General features: G+C 40.6%; 2 protein-coding genes and 1 pseudogene across 3 annotated transcripts; all 3 read left to right on the top strand.

The window, feature by feature from the left end:
• Nucleotides 1-676: 676 nt before the first annotated feature.
• LOC126587454 (uncharacterized) lies at nucleotides 677-6,573 on the top strand. The gene is made up of 5 exons (XM_050252531.1): nucleotides 677-872; nucleotides 966-1,084; nucleotides 6,039-6,108; nucleotides 6,249-6,443; nucleotides 6,557-6,573. The coding sequence occupies exons 1-5, from the start codon at nucleotides 824-826 to the stop codon at nucleotides 6,571-6,573; spliced, it is 450 nt and encodes a 149-aa protein (XP_050108488.1). The 5' UTR covers nucleotides 677-823.
• On the top strand, nucleotides 6,554-9,902 carry LOC126614009 (cysteine-rich receptor-like protein kinase 4). Of its 2 annotated transcripts, none has more exons than XM_050281637.1 (7): nucleotides 6,554-7,744; nucleotides 7,871-8,002; nucleotides 8,121-8,260; nucleotides 8,427-8,616; nucleotides 8,773-9,010; nucleotides 9,088-9,238; nucleotides 9,315-9,902. In XM_050281637.1, exons 1-7 carry the CDS (start codon nucleotides 6,595-6,597, stop codon nucleotides 9,621-9,623), a joined length of 2,310 nt encoding a protein of 769 aa, XP_050137594.1. In that variant the 5' UTR covers nucleotides 6,554-6,594; the 3' UTR covers nucleotides 9,624-9,902. The 2 variants fall into 2 exon arrangements, with proteins under 2 accessions (XP_050137594.1, XP_050137593.1); XM_050281636.1 differs by having other exon boundaries at nucleotides 6,555-7,744; nucleotides 8,406-8,616.
• Nucleotides 9,888-16,201, top strand: LOC126587446 (class V chitinase-like; annotated as a pseudogene).
• Nucleotides 16,202-17,327: the final 1,126 nt, after the last annotated feature.

Here is a 17,327-nt window from a genome sequence, read left to right as displayed (position 1 = left end):
GACTATTGGACCGTATTTGAGAAAGCGTGGGAGTTTTGTAGGCCCATTTCTTGAAATGGCTTACACTATCCGTTTAAACATTATAATTAAAATTGTTCATTCTCTTTATCATATACTACAGATAATACATGTAAAAAAATAATAATAATTCAATTTGGAGATCGTTTGGTCATCTATACGTGTTAAACCAATCAACCGTTTTGGTAATAAGTAGCATCATCATGATGAACCGTTCATTTGTTTTATGTAGACAAATGGCTAAAAGATTTATAAAATTAATGATTTTTCATATATGATCTTTAGATGATGATAATGAATGAACGATTCTGATTATAATATTCGGACAATAAAGATTCGTTAAACCCCCATAGAAGGACACAAGCAATATCCCTTTTATCTTTTTCAGCATGCGACCTGTAATGTCCAAACAAAAACTAAGGCACCTAACCCAATATAATAAAAAGAACTTTAAGGAAAAGCTCATGGCACTATTCATTTTAACGAAAAACCATATTTTTACACTAAAAATCAATCATGGTACTATTAAACATCCCAACCCCTTTTATATTTTAAAAATAGCTTTAGTTCTTCAATGGTGAGCCACGTGGGGCCCACCTTATGATTTTTGTTTTTCCCCCGGTCTCTCTCTCTTATCTGCTTCCCCCGTAACCTCCTCCGTCTTCTTCGTTTTCTCCCTCTGCAACCTCATCTCTCTCTGTCTCTTCCTCTCCTGCACAGTGATCACACAAGCATCGCCTACAACTACATTCTTGGCTCGAGATCGTCATCATCATCATCGTTGAACTGTCTCTTTCTCTCTGCTATGGCAACAGGTCGTGAACCCGAAAGCTTTCCGGCAAGCTCCTTGACTGGTAAGTCACGGATCTCCCTTCTTCCTTCTTTTTTTTGCTGTGTTAGTCGAACTTAGGTAGAAATGGGTGAGTTCTAACCCTTTTCGTACCAAGGTTTGGAATCGAAGACGTCACAAGCAAGCACACCAACTTCCGCACACCAACTTCCGGCGGACCCGAGCACTTCGAGGGCTCTTTCCGTTCGCTCACGACAGTTCCACGGCGAAACGAGGGTACCTAAATACTCTACTCTTTTCCCTCTTCATTTTAGTGTTTGTTTGGAACCCTAGTTTGCTAGAAAACCGTCCGCCAGTGCTGTAGCAACTCCGGCTTTCCCCTCCGGTATTTCGCAGGCCTTTCAGGCCACCCATCAACCCCGGGCCTTAGGCCCGTGCATGGACCAGCCCAGGACACCAAAAACCCAACCCGTTCCCTTTTTATTTTTAGTTACTTTTCTTTTTAAAACCTAAATACCTAAGGGGCCTTGGGCCCGTGTACTAAACCCTATAGCCCAGCCCGTTTTCTTTTATTTTTTACTTTGGGTTTTAAGGGTCCCCCGGGCCTTAGGGCCTCTTTCCTTTTATTTAAGGGCTTAAAGCCCAGTTTCCTCCTTAGGCCTAAGGGCTTAATGCCCGGCCTTGGGTTCTAGGCCTGCGGGCCGTGTGGTGCTGCGTATGTGTGTATGTATGATTGTGTATGTGCGTATGTGTATATGTATGCACGTGAGTGTGTGTGTGTGTTATCTGGGGGTGTGCATGTGCAGTGTGTGTGCTTGTGCGTGTAGGTCCGTGCGTGTATGGTGAGTGTGCATGCCGTGCATATGTGTGCGTATGTGTAGTGTATGTATGTATGGTGCAGTGCATATGTGCATGTGTGGTGCAGTGCATATGTGTATGTGTGTCCGTGCATATGTGCATGTGTGTGTATTGTGTAGTGTGTATGTGTGTGGGTTTGGGCTTAAGCCCAAACCACCATTTTTCACCCAAAACCCTTTGAACCCAAAAACCTTAGGGGTGTGTTTATTTGGGCTCACTAAGTTTCATTGGACTGGACTAGACTATAGTCCAGTGTTTGTTTGGCGCGGGGATTAAGTTTAATGGGATTAGCCGGTACTCGCTCCGACTAACCCCTTCGCTAAACGTTCTTGGCGAGAACCCCCAATTCTCACGGGATTGCTAAGCCCGTCTTCGAGAGTGTTGCTCGCTCGCTCCTCATTCTTGGTCGTCCTCCTCTCCGGTCCTCCTCGCTGGTCCTTCTCGCTCGTCCTCCTCATCTTCATCCGGTAAATTCCAAATCCGACGACCTATTTCTATGATTTTGTTTTGTAGATTGTGAAATCATTATTGGGTTCTGATTGATTTTGTTGTTTTGGGTTCGAAATTATTAATGGGTTTTGATTGATTCCTCGTATAATCCTTCTAGTTGTTATGCTTATATATACCTTCTAGTTGTTTGGCTTGGGTTTTTGACGGATCGGGGTAGTGCTGGTAACCCCAACAGGAGTTCTAGCTGGCGATGCCCCTGTGGCTCTCAGTGTTGGTGTTGATGGCCACGACTTGTGTGTAGCAGGCATGGGTGATGTTCTAGGCGAAGCCTTCTTTGTAACAGAAGGCTTTGCTTTTGCTTTCTAGGATTTGCAGGTTGAGATACTTTTCCAACTGATTTTTGGGGCTTTTGCGTAGCACGTTTTTTATTAATATCATTCGCCTTTGTAGACGACATTTCGGCTTTCCTTTCATCAAGAATTCGCTGCATGGCTATAAACTGTGCTTCTTTGTTGTCGTAGTTTTTATCGCCTGCAATGGCTTATTCCTTGCCGTGCTAGCAGTGCTTGTGCCAAGTACTTGACTATATTTGAGCCACTACTTTGTTGCAATTTTGCATCTCAACCAAAGCTGCGCAATTTGGATACCTTGACTATTAGTCTACATCTAGCTTTCTCTCCCCTTTTAACTATTCTACTTGAACTTCAGCTTGTATGGGATCCGGGGCATGCATTTTGCAAATTAAGCTATGCAGCTTTTGCGTTAGTTTTCTTGTTCTGTTCCAAGTGGATGAGGTTAGACCATGATGAATTTGAGGTATTTGTACTGTCCGGCAAACAAGGGTTTACCTTCAGTTATGAAATATTCCTTGTTGAGTTCTTCGATAATGCTAATGCATATGTGCTGCCAGTGTCATTGACAAGTTTTGGGTTACCTATTTTCGTCGCTTCAAAACTTGTCAAGGAAAAATATTCTTGTTATTTTCAGAAGTTTCTTTCCATGCTTTTTTCTCTAGCAGTGGGTACAGAGCCATTGGATGGTCTTTTCACTATAAATTCGAACCCATTCCAAATGGAGACATTTGAGAACATGTTGGTAACTTGGGTAACACAACCTACTGCTCGATTTTTACTGGATGGCATGCATTACCATGGTGTGCTGAACATGGCATTTCTATCGGAGTCACAGAGGCTTTTGCAAGTTATAGATAATATTTCTAAGTACATGAGTCTATTGGTAGCTTCCTATCTTGCTTATGCAAATCAAATCCATGTGGTTCTTGCCTTCTATATTGACAACATTGGTATACTAACTGATTTTGGCAAGCATTTTGATGGTGATGAGTATGTATCCTGGTGCCACTTCAATGCTAAATACAACATCGACCTGATGACAGCCTTGTTTATGGTTCATACGACTCATATTCGTTTAATGGAGATGTATTTTCTAGATCCTACTACCTCATTGCCTCCTGTTCAGGTTCTACCTCCATTATTTATACTTGTTCTTTGTTTGGTTTCACATTTTCATATGCTTGAATCAGATCATATCTATTTGGGGAAGGGCAATCAGGTTCCTGCTACCGATATTAATTGCATGCATAATTGGTTGAATGGGAATGTTTTGCATGTTGGCACATGGTTTGGGGAAGCTATAGTGTTCTTATCGCTACACATATGGAATGAAATTTTGCGCAGTCATTTTGTTCTAGTTGATCCTTTTCATCACCATGGTATATGGAGAGTTACCTTAGCAAATATGAGAGCAGCATTATTAATAAACAAAATGGTGGGAATGTGCCATTTTCTAGATTCTGGGAGCAATCTAAGGCCCTTGTGAAGGAGAAATGTAATCTCTCTGTGTGTGTGTGTGTGATCTGTGCATCTGTGTGTGTGTGTACAGTCTCTGTGTGTGTGTAATCTGTGTGTGTGTGTGTGTGGACTCTGTGCGTGCGTGCGTGTGTACTTTGTGTGTGTGTGTGTCACTGTGTGTGTGTGTATATAATGTGTGTAATCTGGGTGTGTGTGTGTGTGTGTGTGTGTAATCTGTGCATGACAGATCATGATTTCATCTTCATTAGTTTCTAAATGTTTGCTTCTTGTTCAATTGTTCATTCAACTCATGGCATGAATGTTTATTGTAGTTGTGATTTATTTAACATAATCTGCTGGAAATACGTAGTTGACCCGAGTGTTGAATTAATTCTTGAAGCTAATTTAGTCTTCCAAATATTTTAGTGCCTGCAGGTTGGTCAAATGAATAATAGAGATCCCCATGCAAATAAATTGTGCTTGGAAGATGCAACCAAATACATAAGACAGCAGCTGTAGGCTATGCACCAAGATGGTTGACTTGTTTTAATTTCTTTATTCTGCCTTAGCATTGGTATATTATGTAACTTGTCTATAGTAAATATATCCACAGAGGCTAGGATTGATGAAAGTTTAGTGAATGATGTTTTAAGAGTTAATCAATGGCAAATATTGACTTGTCACAAGTATCTTCTTATGTACTTGTATTTGTTGAAGTTGCATGTATTGGGCACTATTCTTTTTCTTATTTTGGGTGATAGAGTTTAAATCAAGCTACATTTGCAAATTAAACTCAACTATTTATAAATAGTATGTCCCAACTATAGTATGTCCCAATTCTATTAGCAGGTAATAGAAACAAAACAATTTTCCTCTTTTTTTAAGATTCATAATATACATGGCAAAAATATGCTCCAATTAACCCATATCATGAGATTTGTAGCATTACTCTATTACACAATGGCAAAAATTTGTAGTTCTAGTCTAAGCAAACACAAATCTGGTGAACAGTACTGTTTTTATTATCCTGCTTCTTAGTCCGACACTGCACCAAACGCTTCACTAAATTAGTCCAGCTTAGTCTAGTCTAAGCCAGTCCAGCTTAGTCCCTGCAGCTAGTCCAGTCCGAGACAGTCCAGCGCAACAAACGCAGGATTCTAAAAACCCAATAGATCCTAACCTTATTTAAACCTAAACCCTAATCCGGATCCAAACCCAAGACCCATTTCCATTTCTTGAAATTCTATAGTGGGTAGTTTAATTAACTGTACATTTTTGTACTTAGGGACAATTATTGTGACGTTCTGTCTTCGCTGGTGGTGCAGCTTTCAGCGACTAAGTACTGTTGTGGACCCCTTCTAAAATTACATGATTTTATAGTTTAATTGCATAAATGATTAGCATGCCTACGAGTTTATGATTTGATTTATGATAAGCATGTTTATTAAATATATTGATTTTCGTCTCGTGTTTTTGATGAGGAATAAATTGTTGGCTTATATTGAGCTATATTTTAATATATAGTATTTTCTATAAAAACCATGAACTGGTAGACTATCTGATATATGACGATAGGATGCTAGAACATGTTTTTGAAACCCTTCTTTATAGTATAGACGATGGACGACATTTATACTATGAAGTGGTTATTTATGAGAGACGTAACTATTTGTGTGTACCTAGTAGACACTATGCCACCTGGGGCGAGGATTTGGTGTTGGCATTTAGGCCAGGAGAAATAATCCCTAGCTACGGGCTGAGGGACATGAGGAGGCATTGGGCCGGGAGTTGGTAATCTCTGGCTACGGACGCAGAGACCACGGAGCAGGCATTGGGTCGGGAGTTATATTTATTCGGTGATCTTACAAGCAGCACACCGCGCTTACGAGACGATCTACGAGATGATTTACGCGATGATTTATATGATGTTTTTCCGCGTTATACCTTTTGAGATGTTTTATGGCATGCTGGAGTTTCAGAAAACCTATCACTTTTTATGCTAGTAGTTTTCATTATATATAAACTGTGGAGGTTATTATCTTGATAACTGTTTTATTATTATTGTATATATGAACTTGGTCCACTCACCTTTGTTTTGCGTCCTCATTCAGGACTTAGGATCAAGACACCTAATCTCGGCGTCAAGACACTTCCGCAGCAGCATCTTTGAATCCTCTCGATGTAGGACCCACTCTTTTATTCATTCAATTTTATCTTAATTCTTTTTAGTGATTAGATTTAGTTGTATGTTCTGAACACGTTCCTAAATTGTTAATTCATTGTATTTAAATTCATAACCCTTATTTACTTCTTATTCTTAGCTTTTGTATCAATTAATGATTTTCGTCACCCTCGGGTGTCGGCCAACACGTGTCTATTCTGGTATTCGGGGAATATCAGGGTTGGGGCGTGTCAATTCACTTTATCTTTTATATTGTCCTTATTGTTAAAACTTAAAATTTTCAAGCTCTTTTCATTAGTTTTCGTTATAATAAATGCAAAGACTTTTCAACATGGTAATATTTCATACTACATGGTATCGAAGTTGGATTTGGGAACTCAATATTTTTATTATATGGAGACAAATTTCACCATTGAGATTGACATTAATGTTTTCTTTTTGGTAAAGAAATATCTCCTATCTGATCCCTTTCAGAAACATATGATATGAGGATATGTGTGAGAACTGAATTAGCTATTTCCATGGAATTCAGAAATCTCCCCTATCTGATCATCCCCCTCATCTTCTTTGTTTCTTGTTCCTCTGCACAAAGTTGGATAAGAGCCGGTTACTGGTACGCCGGCAGCGAGTCTCCTATACCGGAGATAAATTCTGCCTTGTTCACTCATCTTATCTGTGGTTTTGCTGATGTGAATGCCTCCACCTACCAGCTCTCCATCCCTTCTGCTCATGTCCAATACTTTTCGAGCTTCACCGATATTGTCAAGCGAAAGAACCCGTCCACCATCACAGTCCTATCCATCTGGAATGGACAGGCTGAAACAGGGCGAGCGATTTTGGGCGAGAACGCTAACTTTTCTGTCTTGTCCTCAATGCTCGAAAACCCTTCTAATAGAAGGTCTTTCATTGAGTCCTCCATCAAAATGGCAAGGCGTTATGGATTTCGGGGTATAGACTTATTCTGGCTGTGGCCTAGCGAAGCCTCCGATATGAATAACATGGGTAAGCTGTTGGACGAGTGGCGAGCTGCTGTGACTTATGCGTCGAGAAATTCAAGTCAGTCACAGCTATTGCTGACAATGGCCGTTCGTTACTTGCCTGCTTTTGAATCATTGAGTTACCCTATTGATTCTATGAAGAGGAATTTGGACTGGGCACATGTTGTGGCGTATGACTATCATCTGCCTTCGAAGGAGAATGTTACCGGTGCTCATGCGGCTTTATACAATCCTTTTAGCCATGTTAACACTGACTACGGTATAAGGCAATGGTTCAACTACTCATTTCCGGCTGGCAAACTGGTTTTGGGTTTGCCTTACCACGGATATGCATGGACACTTGTGAAACCCGAAGAAAATAATGGAATTGGGGCACCTGCATCTGGCACAGCTGTGACAAAAGATGGATCCATGAGCTATAAGTACATCAAGGGGTACACACGAAGCTACCAAGCTCCCATAGTGTATAATGCTACTTATGTTGTAAATTACTGCATCATAGGATCGAGTTGGGTTGGTTTCGATGATGTGGAAGCTATCAGAGCTAAGATTGCATATGCCAAGGAGAAGAAACTACTCGGTACCAATGTGTTTCTAGTCACCAATGACGATGACAATTGGGCGCTTTCTCGGGCAGGTACGCAATACTTATCCCCCGATACAGGTTACTTCCCGATGCTATGTTTTTGACAGAAGGCTTTTTTCAGACATCAAATTGTTATCTAATGACTAATATAGATCCAACTGTTTTAACGATTCACAGCAAAAGAGGAAGGAAATGGTCATGAAAACAAGCGGCGATTATTGCTTATAATTTTGCTTCCAGTTACTTCGATCGTAATTCTTACAGCCTTTGTGGTGTGTTACTTGCAGAGAAAACTCTTGATGACAAGAGGTTGTTTTTCTCAATATTGAGGGTTTGTTTAACAACTAGATGACGAGAATTTATCTTTTAGTACCATAACGTCAACAGAATTTGTGTTTTCACTTTTTCTTTTCCCTTCTGGTTTCAGGGAGAATAATTCTAGGCAATTCAAGAGCATCAGATCCTTCAAATCCGCAAGTGTTCAGCTTTTCTGAGATCAAAGCGGCAACGAATAAATTTTCAAGCGAAAATAAGCTTGGAGAGGGCGGGTTTGGTCCCGTATACAAGGTAAGATTATGTATATTATCTACATGTTGTACAAACTCTGGTGAACAGTGAGTGTTGCAACCTTTTAAATTCATCTTTGGATCGGTTATAGATCTCTGTTTCTTTTCATCAACCATGTTAGCTATATTTTCTTAAAAAATTCTAGGGTAAACTGCGGACAGGACAGGAAATAGCTGTGAAAAGACTTTCGAAAACGTCAACTCAAGGACTTGAGGAATTTGGAAATGAGGTTACACTTACCGCGAACCTACAACATGTAAATTTAGTTCGGGTTCTTGGATTCTGCAGTGAGAAGGAAGAAAAAATGCTGATCTACGAGTACATGCCAAACAGAAGCTTGGACTTCCACCTTTTCGGTCAGCAATTTTTCATGCTTTCTGCTAAAGTTGAGAATGCATGCTAGAATTACACAAACTTTGCAATCTAATTTAAAGTTGTGAAATCTGTGTTCGTAATTTTTTTTCTCTTGCTCCTTTGCATACCTCATTGGTCCTGAGTTCGTTATCTCGCAGATCCTACCAGAAAGCAACTCCTAGACTGGAGAAAGCGTGTGCACGTCATTGAAGGGGTTACTCAGGGACTCCTATATCTTCAAGAATACTCAAACGTTACTATCATTCACCGAGATCTAAAAGCTAGCAACATTTTGCTTGACAATGAGATGAATGCTAAAATTTCAGATTTTGGAATGGCCAAACTTTTCGGAAAAGATGAACTTGAAGGAAACACAAGCCGGATTGTTGGAACATAGTAAGTAAACTGCCTCTCATCGGTTATTCTTATTCACGCATTATCATATCCTTTAGTACTTATTGAATGCAATGCAGCGGCTATGTTCCTCCTGAATATGTAAAAAAGGGCATATACTCTATGAAGTACGATGTCTATAGCTTTGGCGTTCTACTTTTGCAACTGATTAGCGGAAGGAAGAATACATGTTACTATGGTCCGAACGAAAGTTTGCACCTCTTGGAATATGTAAGTTCCATAGCTTTCTTTGACTACTGTAACAACTACAATTTTGATCTGAACTTCAGCATTAAAATTATTTCAGGCATATGCATCATGGAAAGAGGATAAAGGGCTGGAATTTATTGATCATTCACTTGACGATTCTTCTACTTCTTTTAAACTGTTGAGGTGCTTGCAAGTAGCTCTACTATGTGTCCAGGAAAATCCCGACGATAGGCCTACGATGTTGGAAGTCTATTCCCTACTCAAAACTGACACTGAAGCCATTCCAATTCCTACAACGACAGCTTTCTCCGGAAAAAGTGATAGAAATATGGAAAGCGTGTCTACATCACAGAAAGGAAGCTGTTCAGTCAATGACGCTGAGATTTCTGAACTGAAACCCCGATGATAATGCAGGCTCGAAGAGAGGTGTTTATGCGAGATATTACTTTATTTATTTATTTAGGGGTAGTTGTGTTCTTAGGCTGAAGAATGTGGTAGTAGACAAGTTTGTAACAACTTTTTTTTTCCTTCTCTATATAAAACAAGCTGAAATTAATACGTGCTGTTTTATAACTCTCTATGGATTCTGGACGAGGTCGAAAAAAGTGTTCCAGGTAAAGTTTCTCTAGCCATTGCTTTCATGGCATATAAACTTTTCTCAATATGATTCGATATTGTTCTTTCATACATTTCTCAAAAGGTCATCTTCCTTATTTCTTGTAATTTTTTGTGCTCTGCACAAACTTGGATTCGAGCTGGTCACTGGTACGCCGGCAGAAAGTCTCATATACCGGAGATAAACTCTGCCTTGTTCACACATCTTATTTGTGCTTTTGTGAATGTGAATTCGTCCACCTACCGGCTCTCCATCCCTTTCTACTCATGAGCAATACTTCTTGAGCTTCACCGATATTGTCAAGAGCAAAAACCCATCAATCAAAACACTCCTATCCATATGGAACAAAGAAGCAGCAGCTTCTCAGCTAATTTTGGGTCAGAGAGCTCACTTTTCAACCCTGTCTAAAATGCTCGAAAGTCCTTCGAATGGAAAGTCTTTCATTGAGTCTTCCATCGAATTAGCAAGATGTTACTCTCAAGGTATAGACTTGCTCTGGCCTTGGCTTTGTAGAAAATGTTGAAGAAGATATTTCTCATTTATATCTTAATTGACAGTACACAGAGATATATATAGTCATAAAGACTCTTTACATAAGTGACCTTATCTTTTACAACTAATTACACAAATACCACAACTAACTATTTACTGTTGTAACTAAATTGTGACTGGTTTAGGTCTCTCAATACACCCCCTCAAGCTAAGCTTGGGATCAATTGAAGAACCAAGAGGAAGCTTGGATTTTAGAGCAGCAAATCGACCTTTGGACAGAGACTTGGTGTGTATGTCAGCGAGCTGATCCTGACTACAAACAAAGTGAACCTTGATGAGATTAGCTAAGACCAACTCGCGAATATAATGATAGTTAATCTCCACGTGTTTAGTTCGGGCATGAAAGACCGGATTAGAAGCAAGAGAGATGGCTGAAATGTTATCACACCAGAGAGTGGGAGCCTGAGAGAGAGGAAAACCAAGGTCACGAAAATTTTTACAAATCCAAGTCAGTTCAGCTGCAGTGTGGGCTAGAGATCTGTATTCCGCCTCTGTGGATGACCGTGCCACAGTAGCCTGTTTCTTGGCACTCCAACTGATAAGATTGGATCCGAGAAAGACATTGTAACCACTAGTAGAACGACGATCAAATAGACAGCCAGCCCAGTCTGCATCGGAGAAGGCTGTGAGATTAGTGGCACCCTTTCTGAACCATAGACCTTCAGATACAGTACCCTTGAGATAACGAAGAATTCGTTTGGCAGCTTGCATGTGTTGGTCTCGAGGAGCATGCATGAACTGACAGATTTGATTCACAGCAAACGAAATATCGGGACGTGTCCATGTCAAATACTGTAAACCACCAACAATGGATCGATACTCAGTTGGATTAGAGAAAAGAGGACCACTGTGATCCAATTTGTTAGAGCCAAGGGGAGTGCAGCAAGGCTTCGCACCAGCCATATTAGTTTTCCGGAGAAGATCAAGTAAATACTTTGTTTGATGGAGGAAGAGACCTGTGGAAGATCGTTGAATCTCTAAACCCAGGAAGTAGTGCAGTGGACCCAAATCCTTGACTGGAAAAATATCACTGAGATTTTGAATGAAGAGACTGCATAAGGAAGAGTCAGGTCCAGTGACTAAGATATCATCGACATACACAAGCACCATGACAGGAGTAGGATCAGGGAGAACAAATAAGGAAGCATCGGAGGAAGATTGCTGAAAACCAAGCTGAAGAAGAGCTTGAAACAGTTTGTCAAACCAAGCTCGAGGGGCTTGTTTGAGACCATAAAGGGATTTCCTTAATTTGCAGACATGATGTGGCATAATAGGATCAGAGAAACCGGGAGGCTGCTGCATGTACACATCTTCCTTCAAATCACCATGAAGAAAGGCATTACTGATGTCTAACTGATTTAGAAACCAATTGAACTGCACAACAAGGGACAAAAGGATTCTAATTGTGACTGGTTTAGCCACATGACTGAAGGTCTCTTGAAAATCGATACCTTCCTGCTGATGATACCCCTTTGCAACTAAACGAGCTTTAAAGCGCTCAACAGTACCATCAGGTTTCTTCTTGATTCGGAACACCCACTTGCAGCCAACCACATTGTAGGAGGAAGATGGAGGAACAAGGGTCCAGGTGCCTATTGATTGTAATGCATTAAACTCATCTTGCATGGCAGATCTCCAATGAGAATGTTTAGAGGCTTGCAGATATGTAGTTGGAATAAAATCAATATCAGATGGAAGAGGATGTTTGGTAGCTGCATATACTTTGGGCTTGAAGATACCAGCTTTGGAGCGAGTGATCATAGGGTGAGTATTGGAAGGGGGCAGTGACATAGTTGTTGCAGGGGAAGATACGGATGCATTAGTCAGAGAATCTGTACTTGGAGCAGCAGTAGGAGGAATTGACTCTTGAGTATGGCCAACGTGTCCAGGAGGAACACCAGTATGCTGAGGAACGGAAAACTGCAGATCTATGGGAGCGGTAACAGAGTCTGAAGACAGAACAGGGATGGTAGGAGAAGACTGAAAAGGATATGTTGCTTCATCAAACTGCACATGTCTGGAAATATAGAGACGATTAGTGACTGGATCAAGGCATCTATATCCTTTGTGCTGTAAACTGTACCTGAGAAACACACAGCTTTTGCTCTTAGCGTCCAGCTTGGAATGAGTGTAAGGTTTGAGCCACGGGAAACATCGACAGCCAAAGACTTTGAGTCTGGAGTAATCTGGTGGCTTGAAGAAGAGTAATTCCCAAGGAGATGTAGAAAGGCCAGAGATTGGCAACCTGTTAATAAGATACACAGCCGTGGAAAAAGCTTCCACCCAATAAAGATGTGGAACATTAGAAGCAACAAGTAATGTACGGGCAGTTTCCACAATATGGCGGTGTTTTCTTTCAGCACAGCCATTTTGTTCAGGAGTGTGAGGACATGTTAATCGATGAAGAATACCATGAGCGTGAAGAAAAGACTCAAACTTAGCACCAATGAATTCACCCCCTGAATCGGACTGCACAACTTTGATTTGATTTCCAAGTAGATTTTCTACATATTGTTTGAATACAACAAAAGTAGAATAGGCATCAGATTTTGCCTTTAATGGAAATAACCAACTATATCTACTGTAATCATCTACAAGCAACAAGTAGTACTTAAAGCCACTAGGAGAAGGGATGGAGGCAGGACCCCAAATATCACAGTGTAGTAGTTGAAGACTGTGAGTACTTGTAGAACTGGCAGAACCAAAAGGAAGCTTGTGACTTTTAGCTAAAGCACAATCTGAGCAGAAAAGATCACCAGCAGGTTTGCCTTGCACGACAAGCTTATTTCCTGAAAGAACCTTGCGAAAAATAGAAGAAGATGGATGACCTAATCTTCGGTGCCAAATCTGTACAGGAGCTTTGACACTTATTAAAGCCGAGGGTGATGAGGAGGTGGGATGACTAGAGCCTTGAAGAGGATAGAAGCCATCTTCAACTCGTCCCCGTAAAAGTGTCTTCCCCGAAACTCGATCCTTTACAGTGGATCCATCAGGGTCAAGAGTCAAGGCACAATTATTATCTTTTAAAAATTGATAGGCAGATAATAAGTTGTGTTTCATAGCAGGTACATGTAAGACATTACACAACTTAAAGGAAGTATGAGATGTATCTAAAGAAGAGATACCAATATTGTGAATAGGCAGACCTTTACCATCTCCTATATAGACCTTGTCTTCACCAGTGTAAGGAGAGGCAACAGAGAGATTTGCAATGTCATTAGTGATATGTGAGGTGGCTCCAGAATCCAATAGCCAAGATGGGGATGGTTTGGATGAGTAGTGAGCACAAAGAGCTGCAAGTTTGGCTGGTGGCACTCGTCCAAAGATCTCAGGGTTCATCCTGTCAAAGCAATCAATTGCTTCGTGGCTGGTGGAACCACATATTTGACAGGTGGTCTTGTGATTTGATGAAGAACCTTGGTTGTGAGATCGGGAGCCTTGATGAAAGGCACGAGGCTGACTTGTACGATAAGTACCAGTGGAGTTGCCACGTGAATTACTGACATTTCGATTGCCTCTGAAAAAATTGCGATTGTTTCGGCCTCTATTAGAATTGTACCGAGAAGAAGATTGAAGAGGCTGACTATATGCAGCAAATGCCTGTGAAGAAGGCGTTGGGAGCAAAGGTGCTTGAGACTGAACAGAGAATGCTTGAAAGGGCTCCGTAGCAGTGATGGACAGAGTGTGCTTTCGACGAGCCATGGAAAGCTCTTTGGTCAGCAACAGACCATGCAATTCATCAAGAGAAGTAGAAGACAATCGCAGCATGATGGAGTCAATAAAGGACTCGAATTCATCAGGAAGACCGTGAAGCGTTGCAGCAATGAGATCACGATCAGATACAGTGGCGCCAGCAGCATTGAGAGAATCCGAAATTTCCTTGATGTGCTGTAGATATTCCGAGATCGATTGAGAGCCTTTTTGAATCGATTGAAGACGAGAACGAAGCTGGTGAATGTGAGCTTCAGAGACACCACCAAAGCGTTGTTCAAGCTTCTGCCAAAGTTCTCGAGATGTGGACACCCCTACCGTGAAGGGAATGAGATCTTCGGATAAAGTCGAGTTGAGCCAAATCAAGAGGTTTTGATCTTTTTCAAACCACTGCTCAAATGCTGGATTCAGGGAGCGATCAGGGAGAAGGGGAGCCGGACATGGCTCAGTACCGTCGACGAGGCCAAGAAGTTTGTATCGGCGCAAGATCGGAGCAAATAACGCATGCCATGGAAGGTAATTAGTGCGTTTGAGCTTGATTGGCACCATGCTACCAATATTTTGGATCGTAAGAGACATATACGAGTTCTGAGGATTTGTAGAGAAATTAGGGTTTGGCGACGGAGACGAAAAGTCAGAGGGGGAGGCCATGATATACAAGCGCAAGATGCGAGAGAGAAGGAAGAATCAAAGACAGAAAACACAAGATCGATCACGAAATCGATCAAGAAATCGATCGAGAAAGAGAGAAATCGATCAAAAAATCCCCAAATCAACGAAATTGTAAGAAAACTCAGATGTATCACCGACTCAAAATTGAAAGAAATTGTAGACAAAAAACACCATGACAGATCAAGAACAGTGATCAGAATATCAAATCAACGAAGAAATCTGATCAATTTGAACAGAAATCAGAGAAGTAGAGCGGAAGAAATGGAGGATCGAATGCCGGAAGGCTTTTGGCGATGAAACCATGTAGAAAATGTTGAAGAAGATATTTCTCATTTATATCTTAATTGACAGTACACAGAGATATATATAGTCACAAAGACTCTTTACATAAGTGACCTTATCTTCTACAACTAATTACACAAATACCACAACTAACTATTTACTGTTGTAACTAAATTGTGACTGGTTTAGGTCTCTCAATAGGCTTAACACAGCCTTGGATATGATCAATATGGAAAAGCTATTGGACGAGTGGCAAGCTGCTGTGACTTCTGAGGCAAGAAACACTGGCATGTCACGATTAAAATTGACAATGGCTGTTAGGTATTTTCCTATTTTAATCGTTGATCTATCCAAACGAATCTATGAAGAGGAATTTGGACTGGGGGCATGTTAAGGCATATGACTATCATCTGCCTTCGAAGAAAATGTTACCGGTGCTCATGCTGCTTTATACGACACTTTGAGCTATCTTAACACCGAATATGGTATAAGGCAATGGTTAAACTACTCGTTTCCTGCTAGCAAATTTGTTTTGGGTTTGCCTTACCACGGCTATGCATGGATACTTGCGAAAAACCTCAAGACCCTGCATCTGGCATTGCTGTGACAAACGACGGATCCATGAGCTATAAGTACATCCAGGGGTACACTCGAAGCTATCTCCCATGATGCATAATGCTACTTGTGTACTGTATGATAGGATCGAGTTAGGTTGGTTTCGACGATGTGGAAGTTATTAGAGCTAAGATTGCATATGCCAAGGAGAAGAAGCTACTCGGTGCCAATGTGTTTCATCAAGTCAGCAATGACAATCAAAATTGGGCGCTTTCTTGGGCACGTAGGCATTACTTATCCCACACTAAAGTTCAATTGTGACAGCAAGCTATTTGAAGGCATCAAATTGTTTTACTTCCAACTTCATTCATGATTGACAGCTCAGGAGGAAGGAAATAGTCACGAAAATAAACCCCGGTTATTGTTTGTAATTTGCTTCCAGTTTCATCAATCGTGATTGTAATTCTCATCGCTTTCATGGTGTGTTACTCGCAGAGAGAATTATTGAAGACAAAAGGTTATATACTCAACTGTGATGGTTATTTTCTAATAGCAATTAAATGAAGAGAGATTCTCTTGTAGCGGTCGACACCAACAGATAACAGATTTGCATTTGAATTTTTTACTCCTGGTTTCAGGGATGATTGTTCTAGGCAAATGTCTACTAGTACATCAGCTGTTGACAGTGATGCTCCAAATCTGTAAGTACGCCGCTTTTCCAGTCTCAAAGCGGCTACAAATAACTTCTCAAGTGAAGATAAGGAGAGGGTAGGTTTGATCCCTTTTACAACGTAAGATTTGGTACATATTCTATATATACTTTTCATGCTGTGGGAACTGGGATTAAAACTTGTGTAATCTGCCTGAACAATTTCAGTGATTTCTACATATAGTTCACGTCTAAGCAATAGTTCGTGATAGAAATTTGAATCGTGGAAATTTTATGGAACTTACATATTCCAATAGGTGCAGACTTTCATTCAGAATATAGTAACATGTATTCTTCGTCGGCTAATCATTTGCAAAAGCTGAACTCTGAAGCTGTAGACATTGTACTTCATAGTGTATATGCTTTTTCGTACGTATTCAGGAGGTACCTAGCTACTGCATTGCATATAACAAGGATAAGGATATGGTCATGTGTGAATAACCGATGAGAGGCAGTTTATCACTTACTATGTGTCAACAATCCGCCTTATGTTCGCTTTGAGTTCATCTTTTCTGAAAAGTTTGGCCATTCGAAAATCGGAAATCTTAGCATTCATCTCAACCACATGATTACTTTCTGTATACTTAATTGTGGTTTGGGCTCGGAGAAAAAGGGTGGAGGAAGACCTAGGAAGACTTGGAAAGAGACTTTGAGAAAAAACATGGAGTAGTTGGAGTTAACGGAAGACATGGCGCAAAACCAAGCGCAATAATGTTCTAGGATTCATACAGCTAAAAACACTTAGTAAATTAAGACTTTGTTGTTGTTGTTGTATACGTAATTGTGTTTTGGAAGGGTCGCTCTAAGTAAGAGTTATATTGCCTGGTGACCATAGATTGACCTACCTTCGCCTTAAGTTGGACAGCCTGGAGTTGGTCTACATTTGCTGCATATAGCAAGAACATGGACCTTTCTATGTTGTCAACGATGACGAAATTGCAGGGCCAACAACTTAAGTTAAACATGTAGCAATGAAAACTTTCGCCACCAAACTTTTTGTGAAATGTATGAAA

This window comes from Malus sylvestris, chromosome 2 (assembly GCF_916048215.2).
Source record: "Malus sylvestris chromosome 2, drMalSylv7.2, whole genome shotgun sequence".
Taxonomy (NCBI): domain Eukaryota; kingdom Viridiplantae; phylum Streptophyta; class Magnoliopsida; order Rosales; family Rosaceae; genus Malus; species Malus sylvestris.
The sequence above is the reverse complement of the archived record's forward strand: the minus strand, read 5'-3'. Positions and strand labels throughout refer to the sequence as shown.